This window comes from Amblyomma mixtum, chromosome 7 (genome assembly GCF_055824585.1).
Source record: "Amblyomma mixtum isolate Tamu chromosome 7, ASM5582458v1, whole genome shotgun sequence".
Taxonomy (NCBI): domain Eukaryota; kingdom Metazoa; phylum Arthropoda; class Arachnida; order Ixodida; family Ixodidae; genus Amblyomma; species Amblyomma mixtum.
Genome location: NC_143018.1, coordinates 149,498,457 through 149,519,510, shown reverse-complemented (window position 1 = coordinate 149,519,510; position 21,054 = coordinate 149,498,457). Strand labels below are relative to the sequence as shown.

Genomic DNA, 21,054 nt, shown 5'->3' with positions numbered 1-21,054 from the left:
TGTTTGCATCACCGATACCGGATGTTTTATATTAAGCAACTTCATTTGGCTCTGGCTGACTGTATTTTGTTGTGGTGTGCCATTCCACTCTCATTTCTCTTCACACATCACTCCAACCCAGGCCCTAAACTAGGCCGACGGTGTAACTAAAGAAATAAATAAACTGCCTTTATTCAGATGTAAACTGGCGGCCCCCAAATGCCAGCCCCGAGTGTGCAGGCTCCACAGCATGTAGGCTTCCACACAGAAACCTGCAGGCAGGCTAGATGGTGCATAGTTTTATAAAGTGGTACCATGCACTCAGAAGGCCAATGCACACAAAGAAAGGGAGGGAGGGAATGAGCTCGAATGGAATTTCTCAAGCAGACTGTGTGCGCAGACTATCAGCAAACAAAGCCTTCTTCCACCATGGCCTCAGTGCACTTGTGCGCATGCGCACGCACACTTGCACACAGACACACACACACCTGCAGTGGACGCTGCAGGATGTAGTGCCAGTATAAAATGGTAATCGCTATTTCAAATTGGGCCTTAACGTACTCCTTGCTTCGGACTGAATTAGCCTTTTTCAGTACGTTCCCTGGTTATAAATGGAGCATCAGGCATTCCTTTTATCCCGTTTCACTTGCAGTAAAATTCATGAGTGATTCGTTTGCTTTATTTTTTATTCTGAGTGATGATTTTGCCACTCCTTAAGAGAAGCACTGGTTTGTTGAAAAAAATGGTTTCCGTTCTAAAACTGGCAAAGCTGGTGGTGGTAGCCAACAGCGCGTCGGTCCAAAACTGCGGAATGAAGAGGAACGGATTAAGCGTCCACATCCTTGCAATGCCACCGTGCCCAATGGAGGCGCTGGTCCCGAGTGGGGCGTTTATAGGCGGGTGGAGTGAGGGCGTTGTTCCTGGGACATGCGGGGTGCCATCGGCACGCTGTGGCCACTGATTCGGTTATCACTAGGGCCCGGAAATTTAGGCACTAAAGAACCCCGAAATAGGCAGGCAGCTAGGCTCTAAAAATATTGAAATAGGCGCTATAAAGCAAAAATAGGCACTTTGAATAATACTCTTTATTCATATGTACAAGATTTGTAAGTCAAGCACGGAGCGTACGCAGTTTTCAACTGAAGCAATAAAGCGCATTCTCAGGTTTTCGAACTTGGAGCCCCTTCGGTTTTCGCTACGCATAGCTTTGTACTTTAAAAGGCTTTTTTGACATCACAGGAAGTTAGTGGCACGAACCTAAAACATGAGAGTTCAGGTGATGTGGCCGTATCATCTCCGCCTAGAAAGTCTCTGATTTGGGAAATTGTTTCTAAGCATATCTTTTTCTACTAATTGTTGCATCTTCATAGAAGCAGTAGCACCCTTCCCTTCCAGTCCCCGAAGTGCTGCTGGTACTTCTGCCACTACCTTCAACGATTCATCTATTGAGAGTCCAGCCTTTTCCAACTTTGTCATCCTTTCTGTCAATTTTGAGAAGTTTGCACTAATGTATGTCAGGTCTCTTTCCAAACTCGTCTCTTGCTACACTTCGAGATAAACACTTCGTTACACTGCATTCAAGTAGCAATTCGAGAAAAATGTTCAGCGAGCTTTCACCATAAATAGACAGATGTCTCAAAATTGAAAAACGGCACCTACCTTCCGGCGCAGTTCAGGTGTCCGCCAATATATGTGAGACAGATATGGCGCCATTTCCTTTCCCCAAAAACCAATTCACCAATCACCGAGGACCAAAGTACCGGATTTAGGCATTTATAGGCAAAAAATGCGGTTAAATAGGTAGTATTTCCTAGAAAATGTCAAAAAGGCAGGCAAGTGCAAAAATCCCCCGTTTAGGCATTTATAGGCATGTTTAGGCAAATGCCTAAATTTCCGGGCCCTAGTTATCAGGTTATCCCAGGGCCTAGGGTGAACTACAGGATCCACATGGAAGGCGGTGATGTTAAACATATTCGTTTGCAGGCAACAATGACCCGGCGAAGCTGGTGGTGGTAGCCAACAGCACGTCGGTCCAAAACTGTCGAATGAAGAGGAACGGATTAAGCGTCCACATCCTTGCAATGCCGCCATGCCCAAATGACATCTCTTCTAAACGCAAGTGGAGTGGCCTAGTAGTCTGCGGTTTTTGTTAAATAATGTTCTAGATGGGCACTTCGTAACTATTTCGTGGCAGATGCATTTAGGTACTGAACAGATTTTTAGAATGTATGAACATGTGGGCATCATTGTTCTGTCCGTAAGTGATGGTTTGTTAGTTTCTATATAAAGACTGTTTACTGGCAACGTTCTGTATGCACCAGTGGAAAGACACAAACCTAAATTATGTACTGGGTCCAGTCGTTTAAGGTACGATGGTCGTGCTGACCCACACACCATACATCCATAATCTAAAGTACAGCGTACTACGGAGCGGTAAATTTGTAAGAGACATGTCCGATCAGACCTCCAGTGTTTTTGTGACAGTACTTTTGAGTATGTTGAGGGATCAAAAGGCTTTCTTTTTCAATGTGTTTATGTGAGGAAAGAAAGGGAGTTTTCTGTCAAATGTTACCGTAAAAACCAGAATATAGGTCGAACTTTCTTCCAAAAAACCACGGCAAAAATTCGACCCCACTGGCGGAAAGACTACGGAAGTCTTGCAACAAAGGGTGGCTGAAGTCAACAGCCTTCATCACCATCGCCGTCAGCAGCAGCACGGTATGGCGACATTGTAGCACTGCAAATTTGTGTTTCCATTGTCACAAAGTTATTTTAGTTCGTGGCTGGGTGTTTTCAGCATGAAAATCTCTCCCTGCAGAGATGGTGCGCAAGTCTTTGAGAAAATGCAGCATAAGCAATGCACCAGATGGCACAGAGGATGATGCTCTGTGGGACGTGGGCAGCGAGAAGCAACTGTCATCCGACCTGAGTTCGGAAAACTCTGATGACTCGGAGTAATGCTTGCCCACTTCGTGCCCTTCTCTGTGCTACACACCCAGCCAATTCTTTAACTGTATCGCGCGACCATTGCCTCGCGTGTTTGTCAGCCCATTATCACGGAGCGGCGAAAGAAGCTAGAGTAAGCGCATGTGTACAGATGTGCATACCTCGCTTGTTTTGCCGTTCAACACTGTTAATAAACAACGCGGGTTGATGGTCGTGCGATAGTGTTAAAGAATTGGCTGGGTGTACGTACGAGCAGCATCTAAATCAAAATAAACACTGTCACCATTGTGCAGCTGGTTGAGTCGCATTTGTTGCAAGGTAAGGGTGTCTTTCGGTACGTTTGCCGTTGAAAAAGATTTTTTTCATTTTTAGAATTATTAGTTGGGGGGTCAACCCATATTCCGGTCCGACCTATATACCGGTTTTTACGTTATACCTAGAAATTTATGCTAATTTTTGATGGGTAATTCTGTTTTGTTCAAGTGTAGGGAAATTCTGTTTTGTTCAAGTGTAGGGAGGGATCCACCTGAAAGCCTCGTTTTTATGAGAAAAGAATAGCTACTGTTTTCACTGCAAAAAACGAAAACCATTTCTGTGTGCCCATGTTGGCAGTTTATTTATTGTTAACTGTATTTGTCTTTCCCATGTTGATATGTTGGAGGATGTGCAAGCTATCTGGAGGTCGTCTACATACACTGAATGTATAACGGACCTTGGGATTATTTTACCAAGAGAGTTCATTTTTACAACAAAGAGCGTTGTGCTTAAAATACACCCCTGAGGTACCCCATTCTCCTGGACGAAGTTCTTCAAAAGGGTTGAACCTAGGCGTGCATGAAAAGAGCGGATGGACAAGAAGTGTTTTAGACAGTTTAAAGGGACACTGAGGAGAAATTGAAGTTGACTTGCATCGACAGAATACCAGCTCCTGATTACAAAAACGCCATTCATACTGACAACAAAGCTCTTGTGACGTAGAAAAGAGCAAGAGCCAAAATACAGGTATCGCCGCCACAGGCCAAACTCGCAAGTACAAGCGTGATGACGTCATAGGACAAAACAGTGTTGCTAGAGCCATTGGTTCTAGCAACACTAGGTCACGAGAAGCCTCGAATCATTGAGGCGCAGTCAATGCATGTGCAAATCTCCTTGACGTCGCCAGATGGCGCCACGCACCCGGCAGCTACGCGCGCCTCTGCGGCATCGGGACCAATCAGAGCCTGCTCACCGGCAGTAGGCGGGCTCCCAGTATTCCGCTAACGGTAACAAGGTACATGGTATGCTAAAGGTGTCTATTTGCGAGAACTCCTTTGACGACTTCGAGAACAGGATCCATCGTAACGCTAGCAAAACGCCGGTGCAAACGTAAGTGAAGCGACGGTAGCGACGGCCACAATAGCCGATAGATGCCTTCAACGTGCGGCCGGCGGTAGCTTTCGTTTCGGCTGCTGCTAGGCCGCTGTGCTGGGTGTCAGAAATCACGGAGTCTGCGCTACGTCATGTGCACGTCATGTTTCACGCCACCTAGTCCTGTGTCGTCATAGGAGAATCCCAAGTTTGAATCTGAGCGGCAGGAAAAACTTTTTCAACTTGGAATCCAAATTTCTCAGAAATAAATGCATCTTTCGCTGCCGGCCAAGTGGCAACAAAGCCATGAAATGCCGAACTATCGGATTTTGCTATAAAAAAAAAATATTAATAGAGCTCTCCTCACTGTCCCTTTAACAACCTGCCACAGATGCCAAGCTGAGCTAAGTCGTGAAGAATGCCGAACTTCCAGGTCATGCCATACGCCCTCTCCAAATTGAAAAAGACAGTAAGACAGTGCTGCTTGTGAACAAAAGCTTCTCGAAGAGTGCTTTCGAGATGAACCAGGTGATCTGTAGTGGAGCATCCCTTTTTGAAACCACGCTGATGGCTGTCAAGAAGTTCGGACGATTGAAGGACAAAAGTTAATCTTATAGTCAAGACACTTTGAAAGGACTTGGCGAGACAGCTGTTAAGGGCTATAACTGCTAGGAGAGGTTGGTGGCTTCCCGGGTTTAAGAAAAGGCACAATAATAGCTTTTTCTAGACATCAGGTATTTTCCCCGATATCCAAAAGAATCTTAATGTCTCAATGGCAGGCTGAGAGAGATGGGCCAGCATTTCGTAGTGTATCCGGTCGTGTCCTGGAGCAGTTTCTTTGCCAGCAGACAGTACTCTATGGATTTCCTAGAGGGTAATTAATCTATTGTATTGTTTGTTAGTACTAGGCTAGGTTTTCAGCTAGGTTTTTGTATTTTAAAAATAACTGGCTGTAGTGTGACGAACTACAAAGTGCAGCGAAGTGCTCCCCTGCCTGTTCCCCTATATGTATTTACGTACCAGGTGTTGGTAAAAGGGGGATTGTGAAGGGTGAGTAGCTGCTCCCACATTTTTTTGGATGTGATTTGACTGTTTACAGGTGAGATGCAACTCTGCCATGAGGCTTTCTTGGCCTTGCGCCGAAGAGACCACGCTTGTGGTCTCGCCTTTGTGAAAATAAGATTCTCGTGTGTTGGACATCTGCAAACGACTCCCCAGGCTTTATTCCGTCTTTTTTTTTTTTTTGCCTCTTTACATTCTTGTGTGTACCACACTTAGTGGTTCTGACGCACCACTCTTGTGGATTTGGGAATTGATACATGCGCGGCAGAAAGGATGCATGTTACGAGTGCATGCTGCGAACATTTCATTTATCTGATCTATGGTATGATTTTCTAAAATTATATCCTCCAACCTGGCTTTTTTTCTAAACAATGACCAGTCAGCTAAATGTAGCTTCCAACACTGCAGTTTGCAGGGAATGGCTGCTGGCGAGGATGACAGACTTATTAAGGTGGAAGCCTTTAATGCCTCATCGTTGTAAGCAGGAGTTGTCGACAGAAATGTCACGCTTTTCAATCGGTTGAAATGGTCGCGACGTCACAGTGCGCAAATTTCAAACTGGCCCAATTGTACCTTGGCTAGTAACCATGCAACCAATTAAAGGGATGGTTTACTTATTCTCCAAGTAAGTTGGACTAAGTTTAGTTAATTGGTTAATTAACCAATTAGCCTAATTAACCTTTCCAGTCTGACCAGATAAATAAATAAAACAGAGTAGGAAATTGGTAGAGTTGGGGAATCGAACCAGGGTCTTCGGAGCGCAAGACAAGCACACTAACCACTCCGCCATGCCAGCGCGACGGTTTCGAATGAACAAAGGCGCGTCTAGTGAATACGGCGTCTTCGTTCACTCCCATCTTTCTCCCTTCCTTTAAGGCGAGGTTCAGGTGTCCATCGAGACATGCGATGCAGATACATTTCCTTTCCTCAAAAACCAATTCACCGACGAGCAATGCACAGAGCCGAACGGGCGATGGCGTTCTATAGACTCCCTGGCAGCGTTGCAAGGCGCTGTCGCGTTCCACTCTTAGAGGCGAAGCTTAACATTCATGATATTTTTCACAGCGCAACAAGAACGGGAAAAACGAAAGACGATAGAGTAACACAAACACAAACAACACAAATCGTCTTTCGTTTTTCCCGTTCTTGTTGCGCTGTGAAAAATATCATGAATACTTACCAACTCGCCCAGATTTCTGCTTTGCCGAAGCTTAACATCTTAACCACACATCAGTGACACAAGCAGCAACACCACGCTTAAGGCTTTTGCCTCACCGCACTTTAGGTGAGCAAAGTGCCCCCTGAATTTTTATGACGGAGATGATCACTTCTATATGGATTATCTAAAACACTCTAGTTAAAATGAATAAAAACAGACAGTGAACTAAAAGACAAACACAAAACACTCATTTTCCCCGCTGTTGGAGAGCAGTATGTAGGTTTACCCGAGTTCAGTAAATAGGCGTCATTGCATAGAATAAAATCCTCTACATAGCGTCAGTTTTCTTGCTGCCCCAAAAACATGCATGTGCATTAATATCTCCAACTACCAGGTATGGCTCTGGCAGCTTCTCTGAAATAACCTCTCCTCTAAGTCATGGACTGTTACCGTCAGCTGTGGCTCAATGTAATGGTCTTATGAGCAAGCCCAGTGGCTGCGACAGCTACGATGGCTACGTCTCCCGACAGCCTGCTCTTGGTCGTGGCAGAAAACATTATAATTCATAAGAAAGTTAATTTTTTTAGGTCCTAAATTTGTCTCTTGTAGACATAAGGCAACAGGAGCATGTGCTCCTGGTATGCCTTTTATGTCGCTGTAGTGCTTAGAAGTCCTCTACAGTATCATTATTTATTTATCTATTTATACAAAATACCCCTAAAGGCCCTCGAGAGGGTATTAAATAGAGAAGGGGGTACAGGCAATTGATCAAAATAAAACAAAACCACAAATATAAAACAATAAAACCACAAATAAAACAATTAGCATGACATAAATAAGCAAAAGAATCAAAAGTATGGCAGCGTAGCAAAAAGTGAAAATAACTACAGTATTAATAAAATATATCATGTATATATGAAGTATATATATAGTATATTAGAGTATATTATATACATGGTAGAGAGAGGGTGTGGAAGGTGGTCCTTGGCGATCACAAAATGAACAAGGGAGGGGAAAACCTAAGGTTGCTTGGCTGAAGCAACCTGAGGTTTTCCCCTCCCTTGTTCATTATATTATATATAGTATACTATAGTATATTATGAAAGCCATCTTAATTTTGTGTTTGAATGGAGTGAAAAACTAAATCAAGCTGTTTATGGCCCCGTGACTCGGGGCCTGTCTTTTTTTTTGACCGATCCAAGGAGCTCCTCCGACCGTCCGACATGAACAGCACGGGGCTGCCCTGGGTCGTGTCCATCGCCTCTGCGGAGGCACTGGACGACCGTGCAGAGGGCATGTTGTTTGACCTAGACCTGTGGGAAGAGGTCTTCAGGCTCGCCGACCCGGGGGTCTGCGCAGCGTGCTTTGAAGTTGGTGGAATAGTGCTGGCTACTCCACCAGGGGATGGCCCTGCCACAAGCTCATTGCGTGTGGCCTGGACAGGTGCCTGGTCCTGGTGTGGTGTGCCACGCCCACACACCACATTGGCGAAGTTTGTTTTTGCACTGAAGGAGAATGTGTTTGTTAGGGCGAATCACCTTCTTGCTTCTTTGAAAGAAAGGTTTTCAGTAGTTTTGAGAGTAATAATTTCTTTTCCTTTCTCCCAGGATGGACATGCCCCGGAGTATGCAGCATGGCCTCCTTCACAGTTTACCCAGCGAGGGGCAGCGTATTTCGAAGCACATTTCGCGCAAGTTTTTCAACCGCGGCAACTCTGTGAACTGTGGCCGAACCTCTGATAATTGAAACATCTTCGAGGGTTGGGTATATATGATCTTACATTAACCTTCAAATATCACACTTCGACTGTGTCGGGCTACGTGCTGGTATTGAACGTGAGGATCAGGCGTTTTGTGTCTATTTCTTTGTTATCTTTCCGGATCTTTATCCGCTGAACGTTTATGATGTCTTGGTCAGTGAGGCGCTCCAGCATTTCTTTCTCAGAGAGGTGTACAAAATTGATTTGAGAGATGACGGCCCACACTTATTCAGAGATCGATGAGGAGTGACTGAGACAGGGATTTCCCCTATGAACACGAGGTTTGAGAGTATGGAGTATTGGGCAGTGTCACGTAGTTCGAGCAGTAAATCACCGCCAGCCATTCTTGATATCTTATCCAAGGCCTAAGGCGTCAAGAACTTTGCTACCAGGAATGGGGATACAAGTCATGCTTGTCTTCACCTTCACTATGTATGACATGAAATTTCAGGAATGTTATCTTCCTCTTCTGAAAAAAAGTCACCTGCTTCATTCCACCCTCTTTTTAGAGAGCGATCAAGCTTAGGAACGGGGGGAGACATAAAAAATTTAAGTTTTTCGGCCATGGTGCCAAACACCCACCACGGAGCCCAACAAGGGGACGGGACAGGAACTTTGAAGAAAGCCCTGCCCATGCCAGTTGTACACTGTAACTATAACCACATATGGCGTAACGCAGGGTGGTTAGCTACACAAGGTTAACTCTCGCTGCCTGAAAGAAGGAAATATCCAAGAAGAGAGGGGACAGGAGAGCCGTGAGAAAGGGATAGGAAAGAGAAAGACAGAGGGGACGACAGGAAAAGGCGACTGCCGATTTCCCCCGGTCGGATCAGGCCGGAGGTGCCGTCTACAGGAAGCTGGGGCCAAAGTGGTGTGTTGCCTACGCCGAGGGGCCTTGAAGGTCCAAACGCTCGGCATCGGCTCAACAACTGGGATCCCCTTTTCCCCAGACACGGCGATGCCACGCACGGCTAAGTGTGGGTGCTTGGGTCCACTGTGACGTAGTGCTCACCATCATCCCCCTGCAGGGATGTCCCTGCGGATGCTCGGGAATCCATGGTGTCGCAACTCACCAAAATCTGCATGAAGCAGATGCCCCTTCAGGGGAAGAAGCCTGAAGGGGGAGTCCTAGTGTTACTTTTCAGTGTATTGAGGGCCCGGGTTAGTTTTAGAAAGATGGGATGCGCACATTGACCAATCACAAGAAAGAAGACGGGATGGGCGCCCGTCCCGTCTTCTTTCTTGTGATTGTTTAATGTGCGTATCCTATCATTCTAAAGCAATATGAGCCAACTTGCCCAACAACGCATCCTGCCAGGTTAGTTTGTCTTGTTGTGTACTTGTAAGGGGGCAGTAGGTGATGTAGTACAGGAGTTTGTTCAGGGCCAGCGCTTGAGCAAGGCTGCTGGCGTGTGTCTCTGAGAGGCCGGCATGTTTTAAGACTAAGCAGCGGAGTAAGTGTGTGAGTGGCATGTGTATGGACTGATTGAGGGCAGGGGTGAACGTGTTGGAGGTCAGTGGCATACCCAGGATGCAACAAGAGTCTACGCGGGGGATGCGCTGTATGGCAAGGGTGAGAGAGATGGAGAGGTTCATCGTCCGTTGATATTTACAGCGTGTTATGAGTACAAGTTCAGATTTCTCTGGAGCGGGTTGCGGGCCCGCTTGGGAGAGGTGTGAGGAAATAGTGTTAAGTGCCTGTTGGAGTGTGGTTTGGACCTCTCGAGGTGAGCCAGTGGTGACCCACAAGGCGACATCGTGTGCCTAGAAGAGGAAATGAAGGTCGGGAATATCGGCTAAATCTCGGGTGGGCGGGACCATGCCTAGGTTAAGGAGAATGGGAGAGAGGACGGCACCCTGTGGAGTGCCACGAGTGAGTGGGGTGGAGGGGGAGACAGCTTGCCAAGATAGCGGATACGGGCGGAAAAGGTGGGAGAGGAAAGCTCTTATGTACATGTTATGTCCGCATTGCGTGTCAGCTAGTATGGTGAGGATGTGGTCGTGTGATGCGTGGCCGAAAGCTTTGCGTACATCAACTGTTACTAAGGTACTCCACCCCATTCTTATTCTTCTAGTTATTTCCCTCTCATGATCCGGATCTGCGGTCACTACCTGCCTCTTAGTACACATGCTCTTACTACTGCCAGCACCTCGCTACCAATTGTGAACTGCTGTTCCCTTGCTAGGCTGGTGAACATTACTTTGTTTTTGTGCATGTTAATTTTTAGCCCCACCGTTCTGCTCTGCCTGTCTAACTGATTGATCATGCTTTGCAGTTCTTGTCCTGAGTGGCTTAGCAAGGCAATGTCATCAGCGAATCACAGATTACTGAAGTATTCTCAATTAACTCTTATCCCACACTCTTCCCATTCCAGTCCCCGGAATACCTCCTGTAAGCAGGCAGTGAAGAGCATTGGCGAGATCGTGTCTCTCTGCCTGACACCCTGCCCTATTGGAATTCAAAAGAAAACATTCGACAGAAGTCTGTCTGGTTGGGAAATTTAATGTTAAGAGAAGGTAAGTGACGCCAACCAAGTAAAATACAGGAAATACACGACGTTTCGGGACCGGCTGACTATCGGCCTGACTTCGTAAACTTCCAAATAAAATGACCCTGGCCTCCTCCTGGAAATTGGGGATGCCACCTCGCTGCAGCCAGAAGCGTCTCGTGCAACTGTGTGAGTGGCGTATCCCACCTGTGAGGCTTATGGGTCGAGGCTAAGGCGAGCGTGAATGCTCACTTATAATTTATCGACTTTTCTGTTTTGCATTGGTGCCCCCAGTAAACCTGACAGATGTGTACTCCCAGTTGATGCCACTACTTTCTTTCTATTTTCTTCGTCACTGCCATGTATCACTGACTGGGTAGCCCATGTTGTTTGTTTGACATGTATCTATGCCTGTATCTCCCCCCCCTGCAATTATGCTGTCACGGCACTGCCGGAAATTCAAATAAATAAATAAATGGGTGGAAATGAACCACACAGTGAAAGGAAAATGTTAGGTGTAACATTCAGTCGGAAAGATCTATAGAAGAAATGGGCAGAGCAAAGGCGTGCGTGTCCCTTGCATGACAGGGAGTCAGTTGAACAAGTTGGCTAAAGAGATAAGGTAGCGGCTGCAGATGAAGTGGACATGATGATGACCATTACCATCACATGAAGGAACATGCCCTAGCTACGCACTACCATGGCAGCCCCAATATGACTCCTCTCCAGAGCCAGGCATTTCAGTAGTGACCAGACTGCCCATTGTGAGCATGTCCATAGAAAGCGAGCACCTGGCGCATAATGCCTGGGCAGAAACAAATTCACTGGGCAGTACACTTTAGGTTGCACTCTTCTCAGATCGACTGCACTTCCTTTCACCAGCCACACAAACCTTGGCTACTTTGGCTACAGAAATTTTTGCTAAAAAGATCAAAATAAATCACTAGCGAGCACTGTGGCGACTTCATCATCATCATCATCTCTATTCTGACTTCGCCCACTGCAGGCCAAAGGCATCTCCCATGTCTCTGCAATTAACCCTGTCCTTTGCGAGCTGCACCCATCCTATCCCAGCAAATTTCTTAATCTCATCCGCCCACCTATCTCTCTGCTGCCCCCTGCTACGTTTGCCTTCTCTTGGATCCACTCCGTTACCGTTAAAGGTGCAGTGAAGAGGAATCTGAACTCGTCCTTCTGCCGCAGGAACTCGATCTGCACATTCCGAGCATTCTTAGAAACTGATTTATTGCCCTGTGTGGCCGATTTCCCTAATTAAATCGGGTTAACGTCCGGCTCCCACCTTTTTTTTCTTAATTCTCCCCGTACGGTGGGCGGAGTCGACCAACGCGTGGAGTGCCTTTCAGCCAGCTCCATGGAGGCTTTGTTTTCGCTTTATTTTGTTTTTTAAGTTGGCGTGAATAAATAGTTTCATTCGCAGATAACATAGCCGCAAAACAAGCCCGCAGAAATAAAAATATGCGCGGACTATTTGCTTTCGCGTAATACTACGTATTACTCCGCCGCTGGCAGAGCGACAAGCCTCCACGGAGCTGGTTGAAAAACACTGCACGCATTAGCAGACTCCACCCACCGTACAGGGAGAATTAAGAAAGAAAGGCGGGAGCTGGACGTTAATCCGATTTAATTAGGAAAATCAGCCACACAGGGCAATAAGTCGAGGTTCCTAAGAATGCTCGGAACATGTAGACTGAGTTCCCGCGGCAGAAAGACGAGTTCAGATTCCTCCTCACTGCACCTTTAAGGACCACCGGTTATCTTGCTTTCGCATTATATGCCCTGCCTAAGCCAATTTCTTCCTCTTGATTTTGACTAGGATGTCATTAACCCACGTTTGTTCAATCACCCATTTCGCCCGCTTCCGATGTCTTAACGTTACACCTTTCATTTTCCTTTCCACAGCTCGCTGCGTTGTCCTTAACTTAAGCTGAACCCTTTTCGTTAACCTCCACGTTTCCGCCCCATAAATTAATGCCAATAAGATACAGCTGTTATATACTTTTCTCTCGAGGGATATTGGTAAACTGCCAATAATAATCTGAGAGAGCCTGCCATATGCGCTCCACCCCATTCATATTTTTCTAGTTATTTCCCTCTCATGATCCGGATCAGCAGTCACTACCTGCCCTAAGTAGACATATTCTCGTACTACTTCCAGCACCTCGCTACCATTTGTGAACTGCTGTTAACTTGCAAGACTGTTGAACATTACTTTGGTTTTCTGTTTGTTCATTTTTAGCCCCACCATTCTGCTCTGCCTGTCTAACTCATTGATCATGCTTTGCAGTTCATGTCCTGAGTGACTCAGCAAAGCAATGTAATCAGCAAATGGCAAATTACTTAAGTAGTTTCCATTAACGTTTATCGCAACTGTTCCCATTTCAGGCCCCTATATACTTCCTGTAAACAGGCAGTGAATAGCATAGGCGAGCTCGAGTCTCCCTGCCGGACACCTTTCCGTATTGGAATTTTATTGCCGACTTTGTGAAGGACTACGGCAATTGTGCAGTTGTTATAGACATCTTCCAGTATTTTGACATAAGGTTCTTCTACACCCTGATTCCGCAATGCCTGCTGATGTTTCCACTGAGTCAAAGGATGTCTCGTAACCAATGAAGGCTATATATAGGGGTTGGTTATATTCTGTGCATTTCTCTATCACCTGATTCATAGTGTGAATGTAGTCAATTGTCAAGTATCCCTTATGAAAGCATGCCTGATCATTTGGTTGACTGTCCATTAGCATGGACAACATGCTGAACGGCTCCTTTCTTATGAATTAAGATAATGTTAGCATTCTTCCAAGCTTCTGGTACTCTTGAGGTCACTAGGTATTGCCTACACAGGGTGACCAGCCTTTCTAGCACCATCTCTCCTCCATCCTTCAACAAATCTGCTGTTACCCTTTGCACAGCTCCTAAGGCTTTCTTTACTTCCTGCTTCGTTACCGGCGGGATGTCCCATAGCTGCGCGCTACTGCCTCTCTCATCAACGTTCTGACTACATTGGTTACTGCATAGACTTGTGTAAAACTCTTTGGCGACTTCAACTATCTTATCCATATTGCTGATGACACTGCCCTCTTTGTCTCTTAACGCATACATCTTGCTTTTGCCTATGCCTAAAATCTTTGATACCGTAACCGTACTCAATTATCCTTTATTTGCATTTGTCAACAATCTGGCACAAGATGCCTCCCAATCTCATTTCTGTGCCAGTAGGCTTCAGCACAGTGATAGCACAGCTTAGAGATAGTGATAGCGCACAGCTTAGAGGCAGTTTTACGCCACAGCATATAGTATACAGCTCATTCGGTTGAAAAGCCGTCGGCGTCATATATTAATACTATGCCCACCGTTTTCCGCGGAATGAAATGTTGCGCATTCTGTGCAGCATAAGCTTACTAGTTAAGCTAGAGTCTAGCATGCCGCAGGATTTCAAACCAATGCCCTATACACTTATAATCAAGGGCTGCAAGTGTCCACTGAGGTATGGGAGACAGTTACTGCATCATTTCCTTTCCTTAAATCCAATTTTCATTTCCTTCATTACAGCACCTCTTTCTCTCTTCTTTCACTCCCACCTTCCCTTGCTGTTTGGGCGTCCACCAAGATGTGACAATTACTGCGCTTTTCCTTTCCTCAAAAACGGTTGCACTCGAAGGTGTTCGCAATGGGCATGGCTTTCTGTGGACTCCCTGGCAGTCCTAAAAGGCGAACCTAAAAACGTCCTCCAAAATTCTGCACTTTTGTCTTTACAAAAATGTGGCCACCACACACGATTGCAATGCATAATGCAAAGCCCATTAAATGAAATGAAATTTAAGCGCACACGAAAAACGCACACAAGAGGAGATACACACAGGCGCCTGTCCTGTGTGTATCTCCTCTTGTGTGCGTTTTTCGTGTGCGCTTAAATTTCATTTCATTTATAGCTATGCACCATCTAGCCCAAACAGAAGTTTTGTTAAAAGCCCATTAGCAAAAAGTTTTTCAGAATCTATCATCTCCCCTTTTTCCTCGGCACAAGCGAGCTAGAGCCAGTGTGTACGACACCAGAGCCTAAGGATAGGATCTAGACAGGAAAAGACATTGTCTAATGCCACTGCGCTGTTTGACATAACTTACTGCCGCCACCTATTCGCCCAAACTAGTACTAGTTTGGTCAGGCTGCACATTTTTCCTTCGCGCTCAACCTGCTCCATCAGTATGGCGGAAGAAACGTCGAATGAGCTGAAATGTGCCCGGCGACCGTGCCTGCGCCGACACAGTAACAATGGCACGAGACAATGGTTGGCCTGCCGGGTCAGGGGCGGACGGTAATTTACCAGGAACATGCTCGCACAAACAAATCCGCTGTTCCTCGTGCTCAGAAGAAAACGCTTGAGCAATAACCGCCGACGCTGCCAGCTGGTACGACCGCCTGAAAAGCGGTGCGAGCATTGGGCAAGTTGTCAGCGACCGAGTGCGACCCGGGTGGGTCGGGTCGGCGCGCGCCGAAGCAGCCCGTCCAAGGGCGCAGCCGCACGCGGACCCGCGTGCGGCGGGGACCGCGTAATACGACACCGCCTCCCGCGGCGATTCGTTTTATTTAGGCCTAGAGAGGAGTACGGCAGCGCTCACCAGACTTGTCCGTAGGCGCCGACGCCGATGGGCGAAAGGTTGGTGTAGCGAACGGGAACCTCCCATACCGTCTTGTTCAACTCCACCCGGTGAAACCCGCTCCTTACGGCAGGCATCGCAGTGGCCATCGCTCTGAACGCGCTGCTGAGCACGGGCTTCGACTAAGTCACGCACAACTACGCGCACGCACCATCGCCCGTCCACCACCACGGCACCGATCACGCAGACCTCCTTCGGCAGCGGACGCGGCTTCCGAGCGGCGGCAGCGACAGCCAACAACAGCGCGCGAGCGAGTGCGCCCTTATCGGAAGCGGCGAAAACAACCGACGTGAAAAATATAACAATAATAACAGGACCGCGGTAGAAGTTGTGTTTTATTTTTATTACTTTTTATTTGCATTGCGCAGCGTTAAAGTAAAAGTTTTTTAGTTCAGTAAAGAGAGGGCTGTAAAACGGTAACAGCGGTACGCCATGGAATTAGTTTTGGCGTACTCTATTTGGTGCGGTTTTTAGCGTTTTGAGAATGAGGTACGGCTTTTTCAATGAAAGTGATGAAAGCTTTGCCGTTCCGTATTTATCTGCCTATGTAAAAATTATCCTGCGCGAACCACTGTTTTTTTTTTCGGCTCAAGCACAGACCGCAGGTAGTTTTTATTAGCCTCCGTTTTTCGATGAATTTAAACATCTGAAATTGCCTCACTTGTCCTGAATCGGCGAAAAACTGCAGTCGACTGCGCGGAGAATTTTTGCCAGGGCGAGGTGAGCAGCCGCTTTGACAGGCTGCGCCATCTGGGATACTGCGAGACCTACTCCTGCTCCAAACAGGGATATTGGTTGCCTGACAGTTCGCCAGATGGCGCTGCGCCAGTGGAGACGCTCTAGAAACAGAGTTACAGATAGAGAGGGCAGAGAAGCGTAAGCTTCAAGTACAGCTATCTCAGATCGAGTTAAAAACGGCTGACACCGCCATTGGAAGCCACAATGGCGGGCATTCCAGCGCCAGCCACGTGGATGGGGCTTGCACTGGCATGGACAGCGAGGGGCCAGTAGGTCAGACATGTTCAGGCAGGAACAGCTATGCACAGGTGGCAGCTGGGAATTCGAGAGGCGGTACTGAGAAGGGGTCCGGGCTACTTCCAGGAAATGAGGGCACAGTCGCTGATAAGAGGCAGCGAGATCCGGAAGTTAGGAGGGAGGGGCAGAGTACCCTAGTGCTTATCGCTGGTGACTCAAACATGGGGCGCTGCAAAAGAGCTATTCTGGACCGGGTGAAGGGTGATAGGCGGGTAGCAGTCGGGGTGTTTCCAGGAAAGACAATGGACGATGTCCTGACAGCGACTAAAAGTGAACTTTCCGAGAAGGCTGCAAGGCGTAACTTGGTAGTGGTAGCGGCGGGGCTAAATGATGTCCTGAATGGTAACGCTGCACAAGTAGGGAAAACATTAGCTGAGGGAGTTGACGGTATAAGGGCGATAGCACAGCAAGCGCAGATCGTGGTGTGTACAGTGCCTGAGGTACAAGGAAGGAATGCAGAGGTTGCTAAAGACGTTGTGAATCTTAATCGCGAGATAAGGCAGTTAGGCCTCGAGAAAGGCTTTGAGGTGGTAGAAATAAACAAGGAAGTGCACAGGGCAGGTTCGGGCAGAGACTTTGGACGAGATGGCATCCATTTCAGTGGAAGGGTAGGAGAAGAGATAGGCAGGCGCCTGGGAGGCCGAGCGGTAGCTTTTTTAGGGGGTCCACGGTGGCTCAGGGCGTATGTGTAGGTAGAAGCGATGTAAATGTAACAATGGCGGCTGATCCCAACAAAATGGCCACTAGGAGGCCCAGAAAGAAAACTACGAAAAAGAAATTTAACGCCAGGATCAGTTACATAAACATGCAAGGGGGTAGAAAGAGAGCGAAATGGCTAGAAATAGAACAGCAGTTAAAGGACGAAGCAGTAGGTGTGTACGCTCTATGCGAGACGCATCTGAGGGATCTAGAAGATCCACCTTTCATCGATGGCTATGTCTGGGAAGGGTGCAACAGAACAACAACAGAGAAGAAGGGAGGAGGAGTAGGTATGCTGATACATCAAGGAACAAATTGGCAAAGAATAAAATCAACTTGCAAAGAACATGTCTGGGTATCAGGTACAATTGCTGGCAAAAGGACATGGCTAGGGGTAGTTTATTTAGGGACCGGGGACAAATGCAGGCAAGAAAACAAGGATCTAGTTAAGTGCCTCAATGACGATATAAAGCAGATTGGAGACGGTGTCGATATTATTTTGCTTGGAGACATGAACGGCCACATCGAGGATCTGGATGGATACACAGATTGTAACGGGAAGTTAATGCTAGACTTGTGTGAGCGGCACAACTTAGTTATTGTCAATAGAGAAACTAAATGTGAGGGACAAATCACGTGGGAATCCCGTAACAGGCAAACAACCATTGACTACTGTCTAATGTCGCAGGGCATCTATAGCAAGCTCGCAATAATGGAAATAGACGAAGAGGGGAAGGACAGCCTAGGAAGTGATCATAAACGTATTAGTCTACAGTTGGGAGCCCTAGTCAAAAGAGAAATGCAACGAAGTCCAAAAGACAACGCAAAATTAAATGATGAACAAATAGCGCTAATATCAGCCGATATAGAAGAAATAATTGAGAAACGCCACATAGAAAATTGGGATTATAATCAGTTGGAACTGCTCATCGCTACAAAAATGAAACAAGTGAAAGGAGTTAACCGCTGGAGAGGAAAGAGGAAGCCACGAAGCTGGTGGAATATGGAAATTAAGGAGGCCATCGAACAACGACGGGTGGCTTCAAGGGAACACAGAGAAGCAAAGAGGGCGCAGTTATCTGTAGAGGAAATAGGAAAAAAATGGGAATCTTATCGACAAAAGAAACAGCAAGTTCAGGTCCTAGTCCAGGCTAAAATAAAGCAGTCCTCTGATAAATGGCTGGCTGAAGTTCGCGAGGCAAATAAAGGGGGGCCAAGAAAATTCTGGAACCATATAAGCTGGTTGGGAAAAACAAATCAAAGAAAGCAGGAACAGATTATAGATGCTGAGGGAAAATGTTTGGAGGGAGACGATGCTGTGGACTACATTACGTCATTTATAGCTGCGTCTTTTAGCGACGCCAATGGGGCAATCTCCCCAAGTGAGGCGGCAACACAGGACAGCACAAAAGAGAACAGCTTAGAACTGACTAGTCTTAACTGGGAAAAGGCGGAAGCGAATATTCCTAAAACCACATCCGCAGGGATAGACGAAATTCCAATTAAGCTGATTAATGAACTTGGCCCAAGAAGCAAGGACGCGCTGATAAAAGCATTGGAGGCAGTCATAACAAATCAGCAAATTCCGCACAGCTGGAGACAGAGTAAAATGAATTTGATTTATAAAGGGAAAGGAGATAAGATGAACATAAAATCCTTCCGTCCGATTACGATAACATCTGTTATGTACAGGCTGGCAATGCAGGCGGTGAAATTAAAAATGCAGTCATGGGTAGAAGGGAATAGGATACTCGGAGAACTTCAGAATGGGTTCAGAAGGGGTAGGCGGTTAGATGATAGCCTGTTCGTGCTTACCCAATGCATAGAAATAGCTAAGGCGGAAAATAGACCTCTGTTTATAGCCTTTCTAGACATAAGCGGTGCATACGATAACGTGAACAGGGAACTCCTGTGGAGCATATTGAAAGATTTAGGTATTGGTGATGAGGTAATTGATTTTCTACAGGAAATCTACCGAGATAATGAAGTTGAAATTACATGGGAAGGGAAAAAAAGTGCCACAACTGTAGGGGTGCACAAAGGATTAAGGCAAGGTTGCCCTCTATCACCGCTGCTGTTCATGCTTTACGTGATAAATATGGAAAGAAGGCTAGAAGAAAGTAATCTGAGTTATAATCTATCGTACAGATTAGGCGGAAATGTAGTTGAGCAGCGACTCCCGGGTTTAATGTATGCGGACGATATTGTACTGTTAGCAGATAGCCAGGAAGATTTACAAACTTTGGTTAATTGCTGTGGAGACGAAGGAGACGCTCTAGGATTCAGTTTTAGCGCAACTAAATCAGGTGTGATGAGTTTTAACGATACAACTGATCAGGTGCTTACAATACAAGGCCACGAAATACCCAAAGTGGCCGAATACAAATACCTCGGGATATGGCTAAACGAAGGGCAGATATACACGGAAAAGCATGAACAGGCTCTTAGGGCAAAAGGACGAAGAGACGCCGGGATAATGAAACATAGGGCATTATGGGGGTACAACAAATATGAAGTACTAAGAGGTATTTGGAAAGGAATAATGGTGCCGGGACTTACTTTCGGCAATGCGGTTCTGTGCTTAAGGGCAGAAGTTCAGTCGAGATTAGACGTAAATCAGAGAGCTGTTGGAAGATTAGCACTAGGTGCCCACGGCAAAACCACAAACGAAGCAGTACAAGGGGATATGGGCTGGGCATCGTTCGAGGCACGGGAAGCTAAGAGTAAAATACTATATGAAGAACGCCTGGGGAAATTGGACGATAACAGATGGGCAGCTAAGGTATTTAAATATTTATACAGAAAGAACGTTGACTCACAGTGGCGGAAAAGAACTAGAAAACTAACCAGTAAGTATGCCGGTCATGAGGACGGAGAAAGAAAGAGCATTAAACGACAGGTTAAAAACGCGGAAGTTAAAAATTGGATGAATTCAATGGAAAAGAAACATAGTGTAGAACTATATCGATTCTGGAAAAGGCAGATCAGGAAAGAATTTTTCTATGATAACTCAAGAGGCAGTGCCCTACTTTTTGAAGCTAGATCAGGGTGTCTTAGAACGCGCAGCTACAAAAAGAAATTTAACGAAGAAGATGACACATGTGCAGTGTGTGGTAGATCTGTGGAAACAATTGAACACCTCATAATCAAATGTGATGGTATCCATCCGGATGTCGATGCAGGCACAGTCACTCTTTCTGAGGCCCTAGGGTTTAAAGATAACAATGGTCATGTAAATAAATCTGCAGTGGAAGTCAGCAAAAAGCGATTGGAGGATTGGTGGCTGAAAAGCAGAGATGTGGCATAAGGTTAGAATAGTAGGAAACTGTAGGCAAAGTGGATGGAGAATCTTAATGAGAATTGCCAACACAGTAAACAAAAAAAATAATGAAGAAAGAAAAGCTGAGCATGGTGACAATTGCCACCACCCCGTTTCAAAGGGGGCGCTCCTATCCATCCATCGCTAGACATGGAGGAAAAAAAACTAAGGAGGGAGCATGACGTCACGCGGCCAGCGTTCGCAAGCCGAGTGTTTTGAAGTCGTTTTCTGCCTCAGTTTTTCGCTCTCCGAGCCGGTCCTTTATGTTTTGATTCCGGTATGTTTTAGTGCGCGCGTATGCGCGACTCGCGGCGCGGGCGTCTACAGCAAGGAAGTTGATCTACAGTTAGTCTGCCGTGCTAATCGGCGCATGCGCGTTCGCAGCGGGGCTAGACTTTACCGCACGCTATCACGTGATGCGATCACGGGGGGACACACTCTCTTTTTTTTGCTATATCTTTACTTGATAAGACTAGGCTTCAAGGTTGTCGCCGGACGCTCCCTCCTCAGTTTTTTTTCCTCCATGACGCTAGATACAACTTAAAAAAACAGCAGTTGCTAACACTGGGCTGCGGTTCGCG

General features: G+C 46.4%; 1 protein-coding gene across 5 annotated transcripts in view; it reads right to left on the bottom strand.

Moving 5' to 3' along the window:
• The window catches only part of LOC149337835 (mitogen-activated protein kinase 14A-like), a 126,770-nt gene extending 111,082 nt beyond the window's left edge, over positions 1 to 15,688 (bottom strand). For 2 of the 5 annotated variants that reach the window (XM_089553545.1, XM_089553546.1), the window contains exon 1: positions 15,382 to 15,686. In XM_089553545.1, coding sequence (XP_089409671.1) covers positions 15,382 to 15,509 — 128 coding nt within the window. In that variant the 5' untranslated portion in view covers positions 15,510 to 15,686. Of the gene's footprint in view, positions 1 to 15,381 lie in introns of all 5 variants that reach the window. The other 3 variants (XM_089553548.1, XM_089553547.1, XM_089553549.1) reach the window with 3 other exon arrangements.
• Between the last annotated feature and the right edge of the window lie 5,366 nt (positions 15,689 to 21,054).